This window comes from Zootermopsis nevadensis, unplaced genomic scaffold, assembly GCF_977971745.1.
Source record: "Zootermopsis nevadensis isolate Lab colony 2312 unplaced genomic scaffold, Znev_1.0 Znev_ptg000013l, whole genome shotgun sequence".
Classification (NCBI taxonomy): Eukaryota; Metazoa; Arthropoda; class Insecta; order Blattodea; family Termopsidae; genus Zootermopsis; species Zootermopsis nevadensis.
The window spans coordinates 4360365-4387123 of record NW_028259145.1 but is presented as its reverse complement, the minus strand read 5'-3'; the positions used below and the strand labels follow the sequence as shown (position 1 = coordinate 4387123).

The 26759-nt window shown below is 38.4% G+C and overlaps 1 protein-coding gene and 1 long non-coding RNA gene across 5 annotated transcripts in view; one reads left to right on the top strand and one right to left on the bottom strand.

The window, feature by feature from the left end:
* The window catches only part of LOC110832582 (uncharacterized), a 309094-nt gene that overhangs the window by 88198 nt on the left and 194137 nt on the right, over nt 1–26759 (bottom strand). For all 4 annotated transcript variants that reach the window (XR_015535045.1, XM_087348449.1, XM_087348451.1 and 1 more), the window contains one exon: nt 18956–19004. Coding sequence is in view for 2 of the 4 variants with exons in the window: in XM_087348451.1 (XP_087204577.1) it covers nt 18956–19004 (49 nt within the window). In the remaining 2 variants the exon portion in view is untranslated. The remainder of the gene's footprint in view (nt 1–18955; nt 19005–26759) is intronic.
* Nucleotides 4426–26759, top strand: part of LOC147873850 (uncharacterized) — a 30627-nt gene continuing 8293 nt past the window's right edge. Inside the window, exons 1-2 of the long non-coding RNA XR_015535046.1 lie at nt 4426–4623; nt 16943–17121. This is a non-coding gene — a long non-coding RNA (uncharacterized LOC147873850). The remainder of the gene's footprint in view (nt 4624–16942; nt 17122–26759) is intronic.

The following is a 26759-nucleotide window of genomic DNA, read 5'->3' as shown; positions in this document are numbered from 1 at the left end:
TAGCGTTTACTGGGAAATTATATCATAATTTAAATAATGTATTATGTCAATGGAAAGATAAATATTACATTCGTATGGGTAAGGATATGGAAGGAAACAATTCTGGTATATCTAAGGGCACAATTTAAACTAGATTAATACCCAAGCCATGGCTATAAAACTGAGAGAATCCTTACGGAAATAAAGATTGAGTGCAAAGTAATGTACGTTTTTGTAAATTACAGATGCGGGCAGCGGGCAAGGTAAATTTATCCAAATTGGTGGTTTCAGCGTAGGAGAGCTAACAAATATCCATCTAAAGTTCCACGTCACAAAAATTAAGATGGCTTGGAAGTCAGAAATACGTACATTTCACAAAAACGTGATATTTGAGTACTGGCAGGGGTTGGACGTGATCAGAATGGTTTCAAACGATGTATTTTGCTGTTAGCAGAGATGAACCTTGACGTTCCGCTTAAGTAATGATAGTTATATTCCTGAATTAATTAGGAAATAAGAAATGTATATACACACAATTGTTCTTAACAATTACAAACAAACAAACAAGAAAATTCTTCTTTCGTAAGTGTTACTCGACAAAAATTACTGCCACGAGTCACAGAAAAAATAAATTTTTCTCGATATCTTGCTGTTACAACAAATATTCACCCACCCCAAATCGTATGTACAAGCGAAACTCTAGTAGAATTTTAAACTGCAATATTTAAAGACACATTTGATAAAAGCTTATCAAAATGACCTTCCAAATAGTTACTGCTGCAAAGAATAATATAATTATGTTTCGTTCTTTAAAATAATAAGATCAGCTCATATGCAATGACACCGGATGACTATTGAGAGGTCGGAAGTTAGGTAGTAGAATTGTCTTAAACATGGTTCCAGAGACATAGTTTGTAAAAATGTGTACCTTCCTGGAATTACTTAGATGGGTTAGGCTCGATGCACACGAGCGAGAAAATGTCGCGCGAGCTCGCAGCGAGGAAACCCGTGACAGTGCACACGTAGCGTCATCGCTGCGAGTTCGCCGAAAAACTCCCACCAGTGCTAGATTGGATGGCACCCAAAATGGATGTGTACAGAAGAAAACGTGTAGTGTTTGCCTATTTCGTTTATGAATACATCCTTAAAAAACGCAATAGGAAGTATTGGACACACCCGTTGGTTAGTTCACGGCTGTTAAAAGGAGCGTTCGTGACAATGTTTACAGATTTAAGAGAAGATGAAAGTAAATTTCATAATTATTGTCGTATGAGTATAAAGTCGTTTGATGAGCTAGCAGCAAAACTGGATGCATCCAACAAAAGTAAAGATTCTGCGATGAGGCTTGCAATACCTCCTCTAGAAATGCTGGTTGTGACTCTGAGCTGTTGCGAGGGTTGCGAAGCACGTGTGCACTGCCCAATGCTTTCACACAGTCTGCTGCTTCGCGGCGATCGGCGAAATCGCTGCGAACTCGCTGCGAAGCAGCAGTGGTTGGCGAGCGCAAATTGCTCGCCGCGTCCTCGCGGCGTACCGCCATAGTGTGCATTGCTCCATTGCTTCACATGTACTGCTAAAACGCGCGAGAAAATGTCGCAGCGAGCTCGCGAAAATAACTCGCTCGTGTGCATCGAGCCTTAGGGAGACTTGTTTTTTTTATGGTTGCTGAAAACTTTCGGCTCATACGACAAACACAATTTCAGAGCGTTAGAATAAGTGTCAGCTGATTATAGGTACGACCAAGACAGGCGAAAGGAACAGCATGTCAAGGTACAATAGAGGAACGGACGTTTGTGTCGACAGTCTGATCACTACATGGTGTCTTTAAAAAAAACTCTGCTGTTTTTTATAACTAGAAAATTTGTATAAAAAATATTTTTATCTGTTATAAAAGAAAGCAATGAAATTGTTGCATGATTAATAAATTGAGTAATGTATATGGAGAATTTCTTCATCTTCATTGGCAGCTTCCAAATCGCTTTTTGAACACTAGAGAACGTCTGTTGAAACTTTCGACTTCTAACTTAGTACAGTGATGCGCCCACTTTAAAAGACGTCAACAAACTTAAGACAGCTCATTTCATATGTTAAGAGAGTACTTGTAACAATAACGAAAGATTTTATTTTAGTAAGAATAAAACACAGTAGATAATTTCATATCACAATCCAGTGAACATAAATCACTTGAAATGACCTCTTGCGGAGTAAATATGTGTCGTATTGTGCAACCGATTATAAAGGGATAATATAATTTGGATTGATTAATTGAATATTGATTTAATTGTTATTAAGTTCATAATTTATGAGTTGGTTGATTTTGAGTGGGATGTGTTGTTTTTGTTGTGTCCTTTTTTTATTGTTTTGTTCTGTCTCATTGTGTTGATGTATCTCATTGTTTGTTGTGTCTTATTGTTTTTGTTGTGTCCTTTTTTTATTGTTTTGTTCTGTCTCATTGTGTTGATGTATCTCATTGTTTGTTGTGTCTTATTGTTTTTGTTGTGTCCTTTTTTATTGTTTTGTTCTGTCTCATTGTGTTGATGTGTCTTATTGTTTTTGTTGTGTCCTTTTGTTTATTGTTTTGTTCTGTCTCATTGTGTTGATGTATCTCATTGTTCTGTTCTGTCTCATTGTTTTGTATCTTATTGTAGGTCACTGCCACCGGGTATAAACCCATTTGCAGTCAATAATAAATAATAATAATAATTCCTCACAGTAATTTATCTCTTTAATTCGTGTTTTATACTAATTCAAACGCAAGTTCATACATTTTCTCGTAATTCTGTGTTACTTCCATAATTCACTTTAATTTGTTCAGTCTGTGTGTGAGGTTGACAGCGGAAAGGGTTGAACATCGGCGTGTTAGAGAATAAGAATCGATTATTTCTGATCTTGTGAGGAAAGCATTTCTTTAGTGTTTTCTTGTAGTTTTTTTTTTTGTTTGCAGTGTTAAATTCCTTTGGTAAAATATAGTTTAAAACACTTGTTACATATTATTTGTCTCATAATGCACTAAATTTTGGAAACTACATGTTTTAAACATGTTACAAAATTTTTATAATGAAACGTACGAGGTTAAGTCTCCATTGTCTATCTGACGATTTAGACAACTGAAGAACTTCATAACACATTCCTCTGGTTCAGTCAATATTTTAGCAACAAATCAGGAGCTGGGATATTATTAAGAGCCATTTTTATGGCTGGAAAGTCCGTGGGCATATAAGGTAAATCTCAACACTAACTTATTTTTGGTTTTTGAAAACAGCAGAAATTAACCAGCGGAGCTCAGAATTTTATAAAGTCTATTACAAACTCAGTCCTTTCTTTTTCGGTTATTCCGCTGGGGCCCATTTTTTTTGCAACACCTCTGCATAAGGTGGTGACAAGACGTATCTCATGAATAACACCAAACAGCACAAGGCGACTATAATCTAATCAGTTCGTATGATACAGAGTGAACGATGAGAGGTTAAAATATCAGCAGATAATGGAACATCTGCTGGATAGAATTCTGCTATCGAGATGAAACCAGAATTTAAGCAATTCTTTTGAACGCCCAGTAACTAAATAAAGAATAGAAATAAATAAAACATACAGAGAAGAACGAAGGAAAGAGGCTTACAAAGGAATTCAATTTTCGTGGCCGTAGAGAATAGATTAAATAAATGAACATCGAAAAGATAACAAGAGTAAAGTGTAGAATGAAGTAGCAGTTCTTCAAAGTCTTCCTTTAGAATTTTTTAGTCAACTACATACTTACATATGAGTCGGGATAGCTCAGTCAGTACAGTGACTAGCTACGGGCTGGACGACCGGGGTTCGGTCCCCGACGGGGACAGAAGATTTTTCCTCTAGCCTCTGGGGCCCACCCAGCCTCCTCTACAATGGGTCCCGGGGTCCTTTCCCGGGGGTAAAGCCGGCCGGGTCGTGATGCTGACCACTCATCCCCTCTAGTGCCGAGGTCAAGGAAGAGAGGAGCTATACCTCCACTCATCCCAAGTGCCTACATGGCGTATAGTGGGACAAACTTTAGTTTACTTACTCGCCGAGAAAGTCTCAAATCCTATATCGTTAATGCTGTTTAGGAAATAATCTCTCGTTATTTTGAGAATCGTAGGATACCAATAAATATTTTTGTAACCAGAATACTTACATGAACTACTGATTCCGTGGTACATTTTCTCGGAGTACGAACAAGTATGAAAAAAGAGAGCTACAGAAAATATATCACGCATCTTGTCAGGTAAGTGGCCACGCGAACGCCTAAGCGATGTATTTGAACACGCAAGCGATATCGTTTTGTAATAAAACCTCATATATTTTCAGAGTAATATCACTGGGGTACCAGATCATGGTATCGACATTACGCATGCGTAGTAGCAGTTAACACAGCCATAAGGCGAAATCCTATAGCTGTGTAAATGAACTGCAATCAGTATGCCACGCTATTAGTGTTGTGTGGCAGTAATGGCGAAAAGTGACGAGGACGTTTTAATTCCTGAAGTTCAAGAAGGAAGAACTTCACATGTAATCTGTAGAAAGTAGAAACTACAGTGCGTGGAATGACAAAAGGTTTTGTCTGAAACGTCGGTAAACTTCAACAACACTACACTGCACAACCATCCAGAAGACAGCCATCTTAAAATGGTAAGTAATAAAAAATAAAAACAAATGACGTTTGATTATTTAATTCGTGTGTTAAATAATAACTGGTAAAGGTGTCTCTAATTTTTCAAACATTTTACTCATATTCCTTCTCGGATATGGGAACGTGGTGTACTTCTTCTGCGGGGTATTATACTCAGACTGTACCACACACAGGGATAATAAGATTGTCTCGAAGAAGCCAAACATAAAGTGGGAGCATAAGGTTGAGGGAGTTTTCGGTTGGAGGGGTGCATATGGGGGGTAGTTGAAACTCTCGACCTACTATGTGGAGGACCTTCCTTCATGTGGGAACACTGCTCTCTCTATCTCTCTCTTTGTATCACAGTATCACCAGCATTGTTCTACCGCTTTAGAATATTCTTACTTCGCAAACATTGCGCACTATGCAGATGACGGTGGGTGCGTCATTCCCGTTACAAAGGAGTTCTGCGACGCGTAGCCTAGCCATGTGATGACGCTTCTAGGAGGCCATTCTCTTCTAGTGGATATTCTGTCTAGAAACTTTTAATTACGAAATATGTATTTTTTTTTATTTGTAGTGTTCTGTCTGACGACAGGTCCATATGAACAGGATCCTTCCATCCTTTTCTCGGACTGGGACCTGTTCATATACGTTCTTGGCAGATGATCCAGAAGTGGTTTGCCATTGCCTTCTTCTGTGTGTGAATGGAGTAATTGTTGGGATGCCACGGAGGAAAACTCCGTGTTGCCTAGACCACGGCCTTGCCCAACACAAGTTATAAATTCGGGCACCGCCGGGAATCGAACCCGAGACCCCCAGGATTACAAGGCCAGCGTTCTAACCGCTAGACCACCTCATCTTATTATTATTTAGTGTTCTGTCTGACGACAGGTCCATATGAACAGGATCCTTCCATCCTTTTCTCGGACTGGGACCTGTTCATATACGTTCTTGGCAGATGATCCAGAAGTGGTTTGCCATTGCCTTCTTCTGTGTGTGAATGGAGTAATTGTTGGGATGCCACGGAGAAACCGGGTAAGCCCCCGGAGGAAAACTCCGTGTTGCCTAGACCACGGCCTTGCCCAACACAAGTTATAAATTCGGGCACCGCCGGGAATCGAACCCGAGACCCCAGGATTACAAGGCCAGCGTTCTAACCGCTAGACCACCGTGGCACGGTACGAAATATGTATTGTATTTTATGTGTTTGTTCAGTTTCTTCCTCTGTCTGCCCCCCTATTGGACACCAAGTGCAGTGAAGCGATGCTGGATACTTTAATTCGTAATCCGAATGTTTGGTAGAGAGACTAGGGGAAACGATACAACACTGCAGTGCGTACAATTTGGAACCCGGGGGACTCACTTGCTCTTGTTTTCTGGGGTTGCAGTCTGACGCTCCTGTTATTTATACAGGATTTTTGAATTGATGGGAAACCTTTGCAGTCGGGTTGGTAATGTTCCTGCTTTCCGTTCGAATGCACCGGTTTTCTTGACTCTTTTGTGGTTTCATCAGCACATCGTAACAAATGCCAGACAGTTCCTTCAATAAGGCCAAAATCGCTTCCTTTCATATCCTTAGTAATGCTTTAATATATTTTTATACTATAATTAGACGCTGTTACTGAGCAATGTGTATCGGATAATGCAGGTTGAGTACCCGCATTTCGAGAATCCCCGAGAAATACGCAATAGACAGAGAGGAATGGACGATACAAAAGGTGTTCCTCGCTCGTACTAGACGGTAAAGAACGCCTACAAAAGAAATAAGGACAGAAGAATAAAGAAAACAAATGCAGGAATGGAGAGGAGTGTGAGGAAAATGATAAGAACGCAGAGATGCGAGTAAGAGGCCTAAGCAGCTTATCTGTGTTAAGGTCCATTTGTATTTGCATCGTCTATACTGCGGTACAAAATTCCTTTGTCGTGTTTCGTCGCATGCACTTAGCTGTTCCTATTTCGTCATCATATCTGAAACTCTCGCAACGTAATTTTCCTATCGATCACGAGCCAGTATTCTCCGTCTCTCTGTTTCCGATGACGAGAATTCTTACGACTGCACGGGAACCACAGACTCGACCGCAATGTCCTCTTGCAACCAAGGCAAATGGTTTTGTGGTGAGGAAGGAAACTCTGTCGCTATCTCGCAATTCCGTTTTGTTAGACAGAGACATCTGAGCTTTGCGCTTGTCTAGGCGAGACGGTCAAAGGTAGCCACAGCCCGGCAAATCACTAGCAATCTGTGGAAACTACTACTGCGATGATGAATTGAAACGGCAAACACGGCGACTGCCTTTGGAGTTGTTGCATCCTCCAGTGAGGCAACAGCCATCATCAGGGTGACGTCTTCTACCAGACCACATGACTCAACAAGCCAGAAGACAGCCATCTTCATTTTCATCTGTTTCTCTATTTTATCTTTTTCCTAGTTACGTTTCGTATTCACTTAGTTTCTTCTGAGATAGTGTAATTGCGTCATATTGTGAATATTATATCAATTATTTATTTTAATCCGTCTTATCACAATATTTAAAATTTCTTATAATTAAGATAATAAAATATCATTGATGTTCCATATCGATTGATCGATTTACATTTTGGAACATCTTTTACACAACATGTTTCAGTTTTTATAAAACCATCATCAGGTGTAAATTATTTACGAACTTAAAACAATGATATTTTATTATCTTAATTTTAAGAAATTTTAAATATTGTGATAAGACGGATTAAAATAAATAATTGTTAGTTTCTTCTCACCTACAATTCTTCCTATCTCTTCTCTCATTTTCTCATTCTCGCTTTGCACCTGTTCGTACTTTCATTTGCCTAATCATCACACGACTTCTTTGTTTCTTCCGTTCCTTTCCCCTTGTCAGGGTATATTTATCTTTGTCTAAATACATTATATTCCTTTTTTTTCAAATTTGTTTCCATTTAAGTCTCCTTTATATTATTTACTTTGTTTCGCTTCTATACATACATCATATTTATTTTATTTTTAATTCTGTCATCTATTTATGGTTTACATGCGTCATGTTTGTGTTTTTGATTAAAATATATAATAAAATTCAGGTCAATACACAAAACTATATTTGGATGTTAAAATTTAAAATTTAAATATTAAAATTTAAAATTTAAATGTTAAAATTTTAAATTTTAAATTTTAAATTTAAATGTTAGAATTTAAAATTTTAACATTTAAATTTTAAATTTTAACATCCAAATATAGTTTTGTGTATTGACCTGAATTTTATTATATATTCTGTCATCTATATTCTTTAATTTATCTTCTCTTCTTTGCCTCGTTATTCCTTCCTCTGTACTGAAGCGTCTTGTATTTGTCCCAGTTAGTTACAAGCATCTGAAAACATTTCCGCTAAAGTATACCGACGAGACTTCACAGTCCCGCCCAATAAACACAGTTGTTCCGCCAGCCACGAGCTTCAAACGAGTGACGAAATAACATTTCTCTCTTAATCCGAGGATTTGCAGTCAAATTGCCAGCTGGGATTTTCGTCTACCCTGTCGGAAACTGTCTGCTACCCTCCGCCTCTCCTACAGTGGACGCTGAACGTCAAGGAATGCCAACTGCTCTCATTATACATTTGCCATTAAACCCCATCTAAAGGCCGAAGCTTCTAGACCTCCTTTTAGTATGCAGCAGCTCTGTATACCGACAGGAGGCAGACGTGATAGAATTTCAAAACTAGGCTTACAGAATTTCAACCCCTCCACTACGCCCTGCCCCTAAAGCCGTACTACCCTTCACAACCAATCTTCTTCCTTACACACAAGGGGCAAAACTAACCCAAGCCTTGTACCTTTAACATACGCATTATATATAACCAGGGATGCACAGCACCTCAGAGACAATCCTTAATAATTTTATAGGGTGACAAATGTTCACGGAAGGTTCTTGTATATTTGATAGGGTAAGTCTAGGTAAACAGGACAATTTTATTCCTTCCGGTTGGAGTTTAAGCTATACGCGAATGGTGCCCTAAACGCTAAAGTGTCCAGTTCTTTTGTAAGAGTGTTCTTTCATGGCATGAGGTAGAAACCCGAATGATCGATCGATTTCGTGTTCGAGCTCACGAGATGATAACTTGCGTTTTTGGATGTTAATGGCAAAATTCTTCGGATTTTATAAAACGTGGGTCAACCACTAATTCTGTACGTTGTACTGAATCCTTAAATAAGTTGATGAAAGGATTCGTGAGAGTTCGGAACGAAAACCACGAAATACTTCAACATGCCAACGATAGACCTCGCGTCAGTGCTCTGACAAGAGAGGCGATTGAACGCGTGGCTTTTGCCCTATTCCCACATCCTCGTACTACCCATATTTGGCAACGACTGACTTTAATCTCTTCCATTTGTTCAAGAACATGCACGGGCCAGCATTTTGGGTCGGAATAAGAAGTGAAGACTGCTGTGAGAAGATGTTTTCGTGTTCAAAACTCAGCCTCTCACAAGAGCGGATCTGAAAAATCAGTTTATCGTTGCTGTAAATGTGTTGAAGTAGAAGGTGACTATGTGACATTTTGAAGAATGAACTCTAAACTTTGTACATGTTTTAGTTTCATTGAAAAATTCTGATCCATTTATGTTTTATTAAAGAGGATACATTAGGTTTCAGCCCACACTTGTAGGTTCTCAGATATCCGCGCCATTCTTGTTCTCAGACTATTCACACGTAAAAGTTCTTAGCTCGCTGTGTCCCTGTGATTTTCGATGATTAAGTCCTCTTCAATAACATTTTGGGTATTACTTACAACAGGTAAGCTTGGAGTATCAAATCTTTCTCAGATATGCCGGAAGCGTCTTACGAAAACAGTGTCAGTGAATTTTGTTAATGAAGACAATAAAATTTCCATTCTTAATCAACAAGGCAAACTGCCTATTAAAATAGTCAGATGGAAATCAGTAAAACCGTGAACGAACTGCTATGACCCGCGTAGATTTAACAGCAAAGTTACTTACTTTCATTTTCTCTTGTTAATATTTTTGTATTAAGATATAGAAGCTTTCAGACGTGTAACAAAAGTTCAATAGACTGTAAATTTTTTGTGTCATAGAAAAGTCCACGTTATCGATCAAGATTCACATTACGCCTATCATCCAAGTAAAATAAAAGAGAAATCCATCTGTCTCTGACTCCAGGCTCAATTAATGTTTGGTGACAGACGGAAAATAGTTCCAAAAAATTTCCTCACGAACTGGACACGGAGAGTGAGACCCAGTACGCTTAGGTTTAGGGAAATTAACTTTTATAACTCAGGAGTCATGATCGCGTTATCAAAGCATACGACCTAGATCGAAATGTTGTTTTTTTTTTGCCAAAGTGTATGTTCTTAAGCGACTGTCACATTTTTCTTGCTTTAATAAGGAAAGCGAACGTTAACTATCGGTAAACATAGCGGTATCTTGTCATATTCTATCTCTACGAGTAAGCGCATATTTAAAATAAAGCTGTCCCACTATACGCCATATAGGTCGCTTGGGGGGAGAGGCGGTATAGCTCCTACTCATTCTCGACCTAGATGAGGTGAGTGGTCAGCGTTACGCCCCGGCACGCGTATATTTACAGAACTTATATTAACAGTAATCCCTGAAGATTCATTTATTAAATACTGAGTTTTTTAATAACTTTTCCAGCTTCTTCAAGTGGAGGACAAATTGTAAAGAGACGACCCTGACAATTTTTAGAGCAAGGGAAAGGGGAAGAAGGTGTCTCTTTCAACGTGGTAAAACCCAGAATGGCCGTGTCTTATTTTAAGGCATAACCCACAACGTTCTTGATGCGATGAGGAAAACTGCTACCCTTCTAAGTTTGTGTAGACATTCTCCTGACAGAGTCTAGTTAGCTCTGACCCCCTGGACGTGAATCAGGAGTGCTAACCACATAACCGCAGCATTAGTTGGGCTACTGAACTCCAACGGCAATGGCTTTGAGGTACGGTTGAGCTGGAGACCGCGCCCAGGTGCAACAGTCATTACAAACCACCTGCGCCAACCCCTTTGAAGTGGCGTGATAGGTAAGTAGAACAGTCATCAACAACACGACCGGTTCCGTGAGGACTGGAATAACCGCACAGCTTGTTTGTCTCTTGTGGTAAACCGCACAAAGCGTGTTAAGAGGAGACAGCTCTGATCACACGACGATACGAAGTACTTCCTTCTCATTTGCAGTTTTCTGTGGGATGAGCTAGAAAAGCTTAGTTAGTGAAATAAGTGCCTACTACATGGAAAACGATGTTTCAAATCCATCCAGATTGAAACTGAGACCCTTTTCCCGTATATAATCGGCCTTGTAGCCACGGTGGTCTCGGGTTCGATTCCCGGCGGTGCCCAAATTTATAACTTGTGTTGGGCAACGCCGTGGTCTAGGCAACACGGAGTTTTCCTCCGTGGCATCCCAACAATTACTCCATTCACACACAGAAGAAGGCAATGGCAAACCACTTCTGGATCATCTGCCAAGAACGTATATGAACAGGTCCCAGTCCGAGAAAAGGATGGAAGGATCCTGTTCATATGGACCTGTCGTCAGACAGAACACTAAATAAATAAATAAATAAAATAATCGGCCTTAAGATGAAACCGACCCACAACCTCCATCAACTTCTTTTTGATTTAATAAATTAACGTCATAGGCAAAGTACTACTCATAATGCATGCTGTATACCTCTTCCCTTGGTGAGTTCTTAACTAATAGATAACTCTTTATTGAAATTCATAATTTATTATTTTGCTGTAACGGGATAGAGAAAGTCTACGTCGAAACTAAATTTATTTCGTAGGATTTGAGGTTTTCACGGCAGTGAGTCTTGTGAGTAACTATCGCCCTGATGATGGAGGCAGCAAATACCTCTGAAACGTCGGTAAACTTCTACCAGACTACACGGCACAACAATCCAGAAGACAGCTATCATTACATTTATTTCCATTTCTAACAAAAAAGTAATGGGCTTCCAGAAGTATGTAACAGAAAAAATGCGGACGTTTTTAAGTCACGGTCAGCAAGAAGTTTTGAAACGCAAATAAATGTAGAAGGCGAAAACGTGCAACATTAACCTGCTTAGTGGAAAGCCATTACCTTAATCTAATCCCCACGATAGCCAAGTGAAGACCGGTACAAAGAAGATATATGAAATTTACCTTCAAACGCAGAAACACGTTTCCTTTTGTAAGACTTGAGGTTCTCACAGCGGTGAATATGAAGATTTCTGTCTTCTGGGTTATTGCGCTGTGTAGTCTGGTCGATGTTAACCAACGTTTCAGAGGTCATACTGCCTCCGTCATCAGGGCGATGATCGCCCTGATGACGGAGGCAGTATGACCTCTGAAACGTTGGTTAACATCGACCAGACTACACAGCGCAATAACCCAGAAGACAGAAATCTTCATACTCTGATGACGGAGGCAGTATGACCTCTGAAACGTTGGTTAACATCGACCAGACTACACAGCGCAATAACCCAGAAGACAGAAATCTTCACGTTTCCTTTTTATTCTATTCTTACTTCTTAGTAAACAACAAAGACGTTTTTCGGCTTCTAGGAAACAATTCATCATATACTAACTGCTCTAGTGTAAAATCTATTATGCAAACAGATTTTTCTGTGAATTTTAAAACATAATTCATAGCGAAATTACTTTAAAAATATCTTTATGACAATATTTTCCCCATATGTCGTCTACGACACACTCTTAACTGTACTCAATTCAACTGTTTAATTATAAATTTAAAAACTTCAGTATTTACCTGTACTTTCATAGCTTTGATTTTTCCGTTCAAGTGTAGGAGAGATTTTGGAGTCGAACTGTAAGAAACACGCCATGTATTCAAATTATCTTTAATTTTGAACTGTGCTCATAATTCTCTTAAACCAGAGGCATATTTCAGTTATTATAATAAACATTTTCTTGTAGTTCATGTCATTTCAGTGGGGAAGATATCTCGAGATATCATCACGCCACCCAGGATCTGCACAGTTGCCGTCTGATGGCACGGTGAAATAGTATTGTCTGTCTGAGCAGAGAATTGACTTGACTTTGCGGCGGTGACGTCACGCTGAATGCTGTCCTGAATCCTTTGCTCATTAATAAAGATGTTCCGTCTGTTGAAGCAACAGGCAAGATATTTAACTACGTGTGTGTTACCAGTTACCCGAATAATGTATTATATTTTATATAAACTATGCAATACTAAACGCTGTAGAAAGACTAAAACACTAGAAAGCTATAATATTAACAGAGAATTGTGTTTGTACGCTACATGTTACAACAGCACGCAAGCGCGGATGCGAGGTCCAGTCAAATCTCCGCTCAGACAGACAGTACTTCGAAAATGAGTTACTGGAGGGCAGTGGATTCCATCAACAAAGTCGGATGTCAAGTGTGGTGTCACCGTGTGTGGATCACCTAATTGCTCCGTGAAGCAGACTCCCTCTTGAGGAGTTGATGATAGTCGCTCAACTGGCCATGAAATTCTCTGGCTTTGACGGAATCCGATGATTCATTGCCTTGTTCACAAAAGATTTCAACCTGTCCATAACACGAACCAGATCAATCTCGAACACAACCTCTCACTCACTTTCAATAACATCCATTTCAATTTCGCTATTCCATCTACGTTTACGTCTTCCGATTGGCGTCTGTCCTTCAGGCTTCCCAATCAACATTTTGTACATATTTTTCCATCCCTACCAAACGTCATATATAATTTAACCGTCCTACTAATACTTGATATATTTTACAAATTGTGGAGCTTTTCAATACGCAATTTTCCCCATCTCCTGTTACTTCATCTTCTTTTGGTCGAAATATTCTCTTAAGAATTCAGTTCCTAATCATCCTCAGTCGGTGTTCTTTACTTATGGTAAAATATTTTAATATTTTAATACTTTCCGTCAAATCACAATTTTAATAAGATAATAAAATATAAAATATTTAAAATATCATTTCACGTTCCGCATCGAATGATCGATTTACAAATTGGAACGTCTCTTACGACATGTTTCGGTTATATTTAACCGTCCTCAGGTATAAATTAAATTGGTAAATTTAAAACTCGATAACTCCATCTTCAATGCCCTCCAGATCCTTGACCCCAACCATAACAACCTCCTTTCACCTACGCACTCCACGAGCAACCGCAATTCAGTATTAAACCTCGACCCGACACAGTAATACTTCTAGATGTCTTCCGCCAGACACGTCATGTCTCTATCAACTCATCACCGGTATGTTTTATTAAATTAATTTAATTTTATTTTACTTATACATTTATTTACTTCCATCATTTTGTTTTCTATATTACTCCATATTTATTAATGTTTTATTTATTTAAATCATTGCTTTACAGACTAATATTGAACATAAGATGAACCACGCCATATAAAAACAATACCTTCGTTCTAATATATAAGAGTAATATGATAAGAACATTTTAATAAACTACATAACATTGTAAATGATTGTAATTCGAGTTTTAAATTTACCAATCTAATTATACCTGAGGACGGTTAAATATAACCGAAACATGTCGTAAGAGACGTTCCAATTTGTAAATCGATCATTCGATGCGGAACGTGAAATGATATTTTAAATATTTTATATTTTATTATCTTATTAAAATTGTGATTTGACGGAAAATATTAAAATATTAACCTAATTCACAATATGACGCAAATATACTACCTTATGGTAAAATATTAAGTTTCAGACCCACAAAGAAAACAGGCAAAATTATAGTTCTGTGTAACGATACTTTCTAGAGAACAGGCATGAAGAGAAATTGTTCTGAACTGCACGGTAACAAGTATTACCCGACTTAAATCAGCTCTTAATATGTTCTTTAATGCAATTTATATTTATTACCATAGCTCAGCGAATCATGAAACTGCCTACTCCTATGGAACCCGACAGTTCACAAAGGCCCACCACAACAAAAGTGTCCGGAACCAGTTCTTTGCAGTCCATTCTTACACACGATCCATTCATCTGCACAGAAGTTTTTAAAGTGGATTCATTTCTTCGGTTTGCCTAACCACAAATCTTCTTGTATTTTTCATTTCCCCAGTGTGTATACTTTCCCTCGTATTTATTCATATAATTTATCTAAAAATATATTAGATGTGGGAATACAGTGGTCTACAACGCATGACGTTTTAATAAAGTAATTTTCTCCATCATCCCTTATTCATTCCGATACGCGTACAACTTCACCCCTTTGTTTACAAACGTTCTAAATTTTTTATTCTCCCCTAAGATTAATTACTATTACGATTTGTAATAAGTGTCAAAACTATGGCCCGCGAGCCACACATCGACTTCGCAATGTAACCCGAGCGACCTGCACTAGGCTTAATAGTGTCTGAATCCATGAATCTGGATTCAGCATCCATACAGAGGAATTTACATTTTGTCTCGGATGAAAAGATGGGTTCAGACCTGAGTTAGGCCTATACTACGCATTCATGACGTGATTCTCCTCAGTTCATCCGGGGAGAAGGTGGGATATAACCTTGAAATCAGCCACCGTATCCTTCCCAATTCGTTACTGAATGTCGTCCTACTCTGTAAAATATGCAGTTAACATGCAAATTAAGAAACGAGCAGTTTAATCCTTTCAATAACTGAAATTTTGATTACGATTAAAACATCCACTATTCGACCCTGTTTAGAAGAACTTCGCACCTTCAACATTTTAATATTATCAACTCAGATACGTTGTACGACAATGTACAAAGAAATGAGAATGTTTCCTAGTATTTTCCTTAAAAATATATAAACATATTACAGAAACTCTAAACGGAAGTTCTGAAATTGCTTTACTGCTGTTAAGGGAATAACGGGAATGTTGTATTTCAAGCTGTTAGACAAACGAGTGTCATGGCGGCGCAGCGCAGCGCAGAAGTCATAATAAAGATACAATTCTTTTTAAGGGAGTAATTTTCCCTTCGGGAGAACTTCGTACAAACTGAAATGACACGCGAAGTGATGCTCCGTTATGTTTACAGTTCTTCGTAAGTTCTGGAATAGAATTCGTTATGATTTCATCAAGGGACGCACATTACAAATAGCATTACCTTTTAGTAGATGTGCTTTCTCGGTCTAAAATGAGATATAGTCTATCTCTCATTACATCCGTTTGGATGTCGTAACTTCTGAATTATTAGATGGCTTTTCATTAAACCTGGTATAAAAGCCATTTCAGTAAAGCGAAACCTACCTTCATGCTTTGTAGTTTCTTGTCAGTAATAATACCAACGTGGCGACCCCAATAACTAGAACTGGCTATACATGAAATATCTGAACAGTTCATATTTACCACACAAACTATGATAACAGCTGCAAAGACACAAGTCTACGTAGTAAGTAAATGTTATGGACATTTATTAAAGAGAACAAAATGATAGGCCTAATATTAATTTTTACACAGGTAAAAGGTTTACCAAATTCTGATATTTTGTACTCATTATATTTTATAATTAAGATAAAATCTCCACACAGCTGCTACGATCGTATCTGAAGCCTATAATAAGTATTTCAGCATTATAAAAATTAATAGAGTAACTTACCGATAGAGAACCCAGTTAGCACGCGAATATCTGCTGTGTGTTTATTTTACAAAAAGATCAACATCTCGAAAGTTTTCCGAATAAGTAAAATCTACAAGGTGATTAAAAACTCAACGTGGTCCTCGAAGAACACAAACATATTTATCACGGTAAATTTATGGTTAAAAGATACGCTGTTCTCGTAACTTCATACAGTCACGTGACACGATCAAGGCACACGTACCACCTAGGGATCGCGCGCGTCTGTGGGAGCACGCGGACTTTCAAAACTTGTCCTCACAAGTTCACGGGGACCTTCGAACCATTTTGTAGTATCAATTTGTGCTCGTCAGCCCCTCTTCAGACCCTACCCGTCGTAACTGCATTCGAAAGCAGTTCTTCTGAGTCCTCACCAATTGTAGTACGTCGAAATTCCGAATTTTCAGAAGCCTTTTAATAATAGAATTATTTCCTAACACTGCGACCTTTTTTTGGAACATTGGCCACTCCTAAGGGTCACGCGTTGTCAAATTACTTCCCAAGGGGCCATATCTCGCATAACTATGACAGAATCTACAATACAAAATTCTTTATAACATTATCTCATTAAGCGTCGTGTCAGTATTACCCTCGTTAACCCTATACCAAAAGGATTCTCCGCGCGTGTCCCAAAGTTCCAAGCCATCGCCTCTCACACGGGAAATCTACGAAGAGACTCTTGTTATAAAAACTCGCTAAATGTCCTCACTGTTTGACCCTCTGTTTCTAGTTTGGCCAACACTGGGTCACAGAGGCCCTCTCATTGGCTAGCCCGAGGGCATCGCTTCAGTGACGTGTTAAGGGCGGCGGTTGCACTGAGCTCAAAGGGATAGCTGGGATATCAGCTCATACACACACTGTCATGAACAACCGACGGCTGGATTTCCTGAAAGCCCCTCTAGCTAGCTGGTAAGTATAGCAACGCATCAGAAGCTGTATGTGACGTAAGGATAGGGGATTTATATTACTTAGAAGCTTTCAACACGTCAGAAAACTATGGTTTATAGTCTCAGGCGAATTTAGTAATTTTAACCAATCACAGCTCTGCGTGGCGAGGAATTAGTAGATGTAAAAATTATTATATTCTAAAGCAGCCTTGTTAATTTGTTCTGGGTAATAGACACCATGGTCTTGATCGCGATGATAATTTGAGAATTGGACACAGATCATATGATATTTAGTAACTGTGTTCTCCCGTGCGTATTAATTATTATGAAATTTTGTACATAATGATCTCTGCGCGTGGTAAATTGAAACGCATTAATTTCATTTGAAATCCCCTTAAGAAGAGGCAGCTTGTGAGATCAGGAGTTAATTAACTCACGCACAGAGTTATTTTTGGAAAGCTGATAGTTGTTCAGCCATTTAATAAATTCTCCGTCTCGTGTAGACCTCGAATAGACTACTTCCTTGAGGTTCATTTGAATATTGTCATTTTCTCACATACACCCACGCGTTCGAGTGCTATCTTTTCAGGTTTTGCAACGAAATGGATCAAGGACTTATCCTTCGTCCTAGTATTTACGGATAAGAGCATTTCAGAACTGGTTCAGTCAGTGACACCTGACGATAAAAATCTTCTTTGTTCAAGTCGACTCAAACTTGGACCACAGAAACCCTCGCTTGTTAAACATTGTCTACGGTTGGGTCAAGCCGAAACATGGGACCCATTAACTCTGTTGGGTTGTTCTCAGACTTGGACCAAACAATCAGAGGGGTAAAGAAAGTACACTTTTTACCTACACCTAGAACCTGTTTTTGGAAGTACAACCAACTTCCGGAACGTGGCCTAGAAATGCACATGTAAACATATACATACGAGTACATGAACACTAGACAATAATATGTCTTCTTATTACTTGAATTCGTTTTCTGTGCCTTCATACTTTATAATTCAACATATAATGTGCTAATAATCTCACTAACTAACTAGATGGCTTACCGAACCCGAAGGTTCATCACCGAATTAACCAAAGCCCTCCACCGGACTCTGTCATGAGCCAACAAAATCCAGTGTCCTTCAACTCCTATCTCCCATAGATCCCGCCTGACATTATCCTCCCATCTACGTCTAGGTCTCCCCAGCGGTCTCTTTCCCTCAGGCTTCCCAAATAGTGGACCAAACAAACCAGATGGCTTACGGAACTCGAAGGTTCATCACCGAATTAACCAAAGCCCTCCACCGGACTCTGTCATGAGCCAACAAAATCCAGTGTCCTTCAACTCCTATCTCCCATAGATCCCGCCTGACATTATCCTCCCATCTACGTCTAGGTCTCCCCAGCGGTCTCTTTCCCTCAGGCTTCCCAAATAGTGGACCAAACAAACCAGATGGCTTACCGAACCCGAAGGTTCATCACCGAATTAACCAAAGCCCTCCACCGGACCCTGTCTCCTTCAACTCCTATCTCCCATAGATCCTGCCTGACATTAATTCCTTACTCACTGATTTCAGTGTCCCAGCATTAGACTCCTAATATTTCAAGTTCTAATTGCCATGATCATCCAAAGAGTCCGTCCTGGACCGAGGCTTTGTTAATTTGTTCCTAACAATGTTTTTTTTACGATGAAAGGTTGTTGGCCTTACGCCCAACCCCCCAAGCTGGAGGACCACACCTCGACCGCTGTCCACTACAGCTTATTCAATATATTAGCAACTAACCTCCATACCCGGAGGCCGTCCCTCTATCAGGATCAGGCAACAATAAAATACGTACAATGCGAAGCTAATATTTGTACTTACCAGCCCACTTGTTAGCCCTGCATCTGTTGATTACCACGTCAGACGTCAGCTGGAACAAGACGAAGGATACGTTTAGAGAAGTGGCGCGTTTTCATTGAAACCACTAACCTAATTACTAACCGACATAAATGTTCGCCTCTCTAATGAACAATACATTTAAAATATACACCCAATGATGCTGACGGATTAGCAAGTTCGCACATCCCTGGGGGCTTTATAACGCCGAGGTGGTAACTGTTGACAGCGGTTATGACGTCACTCTGTTGATGTTGGTGTTGGTTGTGACGTAATGTTTGTACCATAGGTAACATACAGGTGAGTGGTTTGAAATCCGCAGCCCGCAACCCTCAACACAAAAATGCTTTTGCACGCAACCTCAGATCGTAGATGTTAGCGTCTCATTTACATCTCCGGTTAGATTCAACGTCCCATATCGCTTTAAAATAACCCACGACCACTTCCTCCAGTTTTTTTAAAGAATCGCCCTGATGATTGAGGCAGCAAGGACCTCTGATAGGTTTGTAAACTTCTACCAGACTACACGGTGCTACAGTCCAGGAGAGAGACATCTTTGGATTCGCCGCTGTGAAAACCTCAAATCCTACAAGACATAAACTGTCTGAACATCGTCATTAAATAACCCATGATTCAATCTACGTACCAAAGAACTTTACTGCGTTTCTACGCGTTGCGTGAGAATTCGGTAAACACATGATATTCAAGACCGGTATACGATATATGTAAATCAATCTTGTTATTGGTACGTGTTCATTATTTGTCCTTTCGTTGCTACGAAATACTCGGCCGCCCTCAAAATTCTCGTCCGAGCTTTTCTTTGGTCTTCCTTTACTAAAAGATCCCCGGCTTACGAGGTAAGTAGGTAATCCTCCTTCACTCAGCTTCCTCTGTCTGCATTGATGTCTGGACCGTCACCAAAAAGACTGTCTTCTCATTGTCTTCTCAGCCTTCTGTGGCATAGTTTTACGAGGAGGTAGAAAACTTCCTACGAAACGCAAATAAATTATTTATTTCTTGAGTACGAAATGTTATTTTCAGTTAAAGTTCTATAACTGTTTTTCATATGTTTTTGAATACTTGACGTCAGCGCTTTGATGGCGCTGTCATCGCCCCTGTAAAGTTTCTTTTGTCAGCGACGTATCGGAATTATTAACATATTTATTTGAACATTTCCCAATGTTTGTTATTTAAAATTATATCAATATAAAAGCGAAAAATAAAAATAATTAAAATTTTAAATATATTTTGTATAATTACTTAACTGTTTGAATGTGATAGAAATAAATGCTTTTTTAAATGCTACAATAATTATTCTTGATCATTAACATATTTCAAATATTACTTGAAACTCAGGCTCCACCATAAAGATATTGTGGGTTTGATAGAACATTTTCAAACAAAACACGCCCTGCTGTTTAGTGTACGCCATGTTATTCACAACTTGCTTACATAATGTCTCGCTAGAGAGCACCACTCACCAACCTTAAATAAACTTCCCACCCTTGCTTATTTTACTACGCAAGATTTATTAATGTTAGTGAAGAACAACAATGAATGTTCGCATTTAACAGTACCTTTTTTTTTTCTTTATGACTAGAGCAGAGTGCTCCTTTCGGAGCTCCTCGGGGGGTTGGTCAAGTTTTTAAAACACAACCAACCCCCCCGAATGGGTTGGTTAAAACACTTGAACTTGGTTGCGTTTTAAAATCTTGAGTAAGAAACTAAACCAACCCCCCCGAATGGAGGGTTAAAACACTTGACCAACCCCCCTTCGGGGGGGTTGGTTACGTTTTAAAATCTTGAGTAAGAAACTAAGGCAACCCCCCCTTCGGGGGGGGGGGGGGTTACTTAAGTGTCTTACTCAAGTCATTTGTTTACTCGGCATTGTTGTGTTGGTACAACAATGCCGAGTAAACAAATATAACGTAACATTGTTTGATGACGTCATTTTTTGATAGACGACACATCACGAATTTTTATAGTAGATATTCTGTATGTTTCGACATCAGTGCAGAGAAATACCGAGATTATTTTTACATACGTCAGGCGCAAAGTTCTCTACAAAAATTCTTTGGAGAATGTGTTATGAGGCAGACGCATAAAATGAAAGCATAATGCCGATGTCGTGACTTTCAGTCTGGCCGTACACATATTTCATCATCAGAAATACTGAATTTTTTGAAACAGAATTTAAAATTGGGAGACGCACGCCAACATTTGTTTTCCAATTAGATTACAGAGCATGGTCGATGTCGGTCGGTTTCAGATGGATCAGGATAAGAACCAGTGTTAGTCTGTTTTGAACAATTTAATGAACCTTCGTGTTTCGTGTTAATCAAATTTTGTGAGTGATTGTCAGATTTTTAACAAACACTCTGGTTCATGGATTTAGTGAATGAACACCAAAATAACTTGCACATGCGCAATAATAAAGAAAAAAATAGGAAAATATTCGCACTTCGCTCATATAAGCCACTCCTTTCCATTTGCATTAGATTTTGTGTTTTCACGAGTGACGATGGAGGTGACATGTTCTTATGAAATGTTGGTAACTATTTATAAGTCTGCATGACTTCTTGGCCCAGAAGACCACAAACCACGTTTCATCTGTTATTTATTCCCTAGTATTCTTATAAAACTGTATTTATATTCGCACCTAATAAATTAACATCAAAGTAACTAGTGCATTACGTCTTCTATTCGCTATTTATCTCGGCACAAAGCAGAATATGGCTCACACAATAGTGTTCATATAGCAGGCAATCTTAGCGAGTCTCATAAATTGTGTGTGCATGTCTGTAGCCGTTCTCTGCAGCTCTCGGCCTGTGATCAATAGAGTGGCGAGAGAGAGAGACAGATCTGGGTACCGTTGCAATTAGTTGAACACACACTCAGAGTAAGCGGTGTGTTACTAAACAAAATTACAGTTAATATAACATCTCAACACAGTGGCTGATCAAGTAACATGGGTTGTTACTCTTTCAAAAAGGCCGCGATCAACACTTTCTAGTCCTCGTCTACCAATCGTTTATCATCATTTTCCATTCCTAATTCGAGCCAACTTCTGCAGTCGAAACAGGGCTCTGAGATAAATAAGTAAGTAACCACCCGATTAACAGAGAAGCAGGAAAACGTCGCAGTGCAGTACTTAACACTCCTGATTTCCATTAGTGAGATTTAGATTCTGCAGTCATCCTGAAGACCTTGTGTTCGGCGTGGTTTTGTTCGGTCACACCAAGTAAGATGTGGGATGCCACGTAAATTAGCCTACGACCATATCTTTCTTCTTCTTACGTCATCCCTAACCTAACCTAACCTAACCCAACCTAAACTAACCTAACCTAACCTAAACTAACCTAACCCAACCTAACCTAACCTAAACTAACCTAACCTAACCTAACTTAACCTAACCTAAACTAACCTAACCTATATTAACCTAAACTAACCTAACCTAACCTAACTTAACCTAACCCAACCTAACCTAACCTAACCTAACCTAACCTAACCTAACCTAACCTAACCTAACCTAACCTAACCTAACCTAACCGTTACTAACCTAACCTAACCTAACCTAAACTAACCTAACCCAACCTAAACTAACCTAACCTAACCTAACCTAAACTAACCTAACCCAACCTAAACTAACCTAACCTAACCTAAACTAACCTAACCCAACCTAACCTAACCTAAACTAACCTAACCTAACCTAACTTAACCTAACCTAAACTAACCTAACCTATATTAACCTAAACTAACCTAACCTAACCTAACTTAACCTAACCTATCATTCGTGTTGTGTAGCTTATGTTGTTAAAACAGTGACACAAAATAAGCGTTATTTCAGGACTGATTATTTATTTTTTGACTAATTAACGACACTATATTTGCTGCATAAAGAGCATACAGAGCGAGAGAGAGTTATCAATTCTTTTTCTTATAATTATTTATTTTAATCCGTCTTATCACAATATTTAAAATTTCTTATAATTAAGATAATAAAATATCATTGATGTTCCATATCGATTGATCGATTTACATTTTGGAACATCTTTTACACAACATGTTTCAGTTTTTATAAAACCATCATCAGGTGTAAAATATTTACGAACTTAAAACTCAAATATGATTCCATTTGGGGATGTTTCATGCCATTTGTTTTTCAATTTTGGGCGAGGTGATGTCTTTTCTTAAATTTTATCAGATGTACATATTTTACACCTGATGATGGTTTTATAAAAACTGAAACATGTTGTGTAAAAGATGTTCCAAAATGTAAATCGATCAATCGATATGTAACATCAATTATATTTTATTATCTTAATTATAAGAAATTTTAAATATTGTGATAAGACGGATTAAAATAAATAATTGTTAGAATATTCACAATATGACGCAATTACACTATCTTATCTTTTTCTTATGTTTCATCAAGCATTAATTCCATTGCTAAATGTTCTGCATTACATTTATAAACATTAGCTATGTTCGTTTTTCAGGTTATATACCAAGTTCATTCAAGGATAATATATTTTTTCAGACAACAAATTCGCTTTGAGCTTTTTTAAAAAGCGCATACTACGGTAAGTTCAGTAATGTGTAAACGGATTTTTTTCTGTAAATTTCCAGGGTAAAGGTTCTGTGGAAATCCGGTAGTCAGGTTTGGAATTTAAACATGCGTATATACGGAAAATTTCCAGTGTATGTTACATGTATATTTATCGGTCGCTCTAAATTTCAAAAGTTAAAGATATTCTATTTGTTTAAAGCAAGTCGTCTCAAGCGATCATCCATGTGATGTGTAATGAGTTACCGACGTTTCAGAGACTGACTTTTTCTCAGATTTCTCAGGGAAAAGCTACCATGAAAATGGAGGCAACAGGTTCTATGTTAATATTAATAAGAACCTACATGACTACACCTTAAAATAGTTCAGAACATCACAATATAAATCTTCCTTGTCTGTTTCAGAAGAAATGCATTTATCTGAATGTTGTTTGGAATATGAATCTGATGATCATATTTAAAAGAGGGATTCCTGTGTTAATTTTATAAACTTGGCACTTAATTCTGGGAACTGAATGAATCGGCAAACGTACGTAACTATCAAATCAGTTCGCTGCACTTCGTAGCAAACATCGTTAACAGAACTTTTAAGTTACTGTCACATTTTAACAGCTACAGAATATCCCGTTGCTTAAATATCGCTAGGTATTATGTCCATTGTGGAATGAGAGCGGATAAAAGTTAAAACAGTTTGTGATACGATCCAGTACACTTACAGCAAAGTTTTGTGACAATTTTGCTGCAGTTATTTATAAACATTTGCAATGATTTCATGAGAGAACGAAATGATAGTGTGGATGTGGGTTTTAGTACTGAAACATAATCTATCCTAACCTACATTTCCCTGTTTTCCCAGTTTCCGCTGTGCTACCAACTTCAGTTAAATAAAAAAAAAGTTATTTCGCAAGGGATGAAAATACAAATTTAGATTGTCAAATCGATTAACAGCAATGTGATAATCGCAAACAAACGTATACTATCGAGTTCATTTCTCACCCCTTCCAACTCATCCTAATAAACCACCCTCTCTCGATCTCCGTTTTACTGAGTTATCATGTTTTAGAATCTTGTACCACAAATGAACTACGAACTGGGGAGGGTTGTGTGTGGGGGGTGAGAATACATGGTTGCGGGCTTTAATGGTGGGGATGGTTTTATGAGAAACCTGCAGTAACCCTATACGAGCTGTAGGTCGAGGTGAAGCTGAGATCCAGCGGCGCTGGAATGTTAAACTAGATGAAAAGCATTTCTGACGTTTTAGGTAGCAAAAGATTTTATTTTTGAATATCAGGGAGCTCAAAAGGCAAATTCTTGAGATGGGCACTTGGTGACGAACGGTTTTGAACTTATTTTCCATGTGAAATACTATTTATCGTCAAAGTACACATACATAAACAATAATGAAATTTAGATAATTACATTCAATAGCTGAAAATATTCTCAGACGTTTCCAATCACATTAAAAAAGATGCGGTTTCTAACTAAACCGGTTATGTTGATTACAAAAATTATAACCAGAAATCTGAAACGCTCATAATTAACTTTTTCGATTATCCTCAACTTTTATTAGCATGCAGGGCATATGAATGTAGTTTAAATTACAGATTTTGTTTAAACGGGAATAAATATTTATTTGTTAATAAAACAATATTTACACAATATTGTTAACAAAAAGTTTAAGAAAACACATAAAAATCAAAATTAAAAATGCACTCCATTGGCTTAAAATTCATTTAATTAACACAATGTTATTTTTCCTGTTAAAAATTATTCCATTCTCATGAAAGAGCGGAACCGTGTATCTTCTTAAGCAAGTCCCTTAAATTAATGGCTTCAAAGATTGTCGTGATCATAATTGAGCAGAGAATAATTTGAATTCGATTTAACTTCCGTGTAAAGTTCTTTTAATTTTCGAAGCAATTAAGATACCTTCTTTGAGTTTTGTGTCATCTTATTTTCAAAAATTGATTTAAGCAGTTAAGACATTCCCGATATATTGAATATCTTTTGTTCCCATTGCATAACAAAACTGTTTTAAATGCACTTTTGATAAGTATATACGGTAAGTAGATTAATGCAGGATTTGACGTTTTCACGCCATGTAGCCTGATATCGCCATGATGATGCTGGAAGTAAGGGCCTCCGAAACGTTGGTAACCTTCTACCAGACTGCACGGCGCAACTACTCAGAATACAGCAATCTATGTAGCCCTACGTTTTTATCTTTGTTTTAAAATCCCACATACATCTTAGGAAACAAATTTTATTCTGCATATCGTAAAAGTAGACAATTATTAATTTCTCTTTGAAATACGAATTACTCATCCCTTCAGGCATCAAATTCCAGTGGTGGAAATTTTATTTTCAGTCAGAATTAACATATCTAATTTCTCCTCGATATAAGCTCTGAGGACGGAAGACGGATGTAGATCATATCAAGTCGAATGGAGGACTTCTAGCACAGATAATACTTAGGATTCTACCACCACAATAGTTACTAGGACGTAAGTGGTCGATTATACGAGGTGCGATCGGAAAGTTTCAAGACTGTGTCAATAGAGGGCGAACCGGATGCAGTACGAGCTTCTGCCGCTAGGGGGTGCCACCTACATTCATAGTGAATCAGTGTGCCAGCCGGCATCATCGAATTAGCATTTGTTTCTTAGTTACGGGCGTTTTGGTAGTGCATTACACCGACCCTCCTGCGATTTCGGAATGGCGTGTGCATCAAATTTTGCCAAAGACTCGCCAAAACGGCTACGGAAACCTATGAAATGCTAAAGCAAGCATTTGGGGAGTCCGCAATGGGTCGTGCACAAACTTTTGTGTGGCATTCACGTTTTAAAAATGGCCGAACATCTGTCGATGATGACGAGCGTTCTGGACAACCATCTTCGAACACAGCGCCCGAAAATGTTACGAAGATTCGGCAGGCCATTCACGAAGATCGACGTCGTACCATCAACGACTTGTGCGACATTGTTGGGATAGGCTATGGGACCTGTCAGCTGATTCTAAAGGAAGAACTCCACATGTGACGCATCCTGTCTGAGGACCAGAAGCAGAATTGACTTGACTTCTCGTTTGTCAGGAGCTCAAAGATCTTGCAAGAACCGACCCCAACTTCCTTTCTAAGCTCCGTGTGACTTCTTCCTCTTCCCAAAGATGAAAATTCAGCTAAAGGGAAGGAGATTTGAGACGATAGAAGAGATTCAGGCAGAAT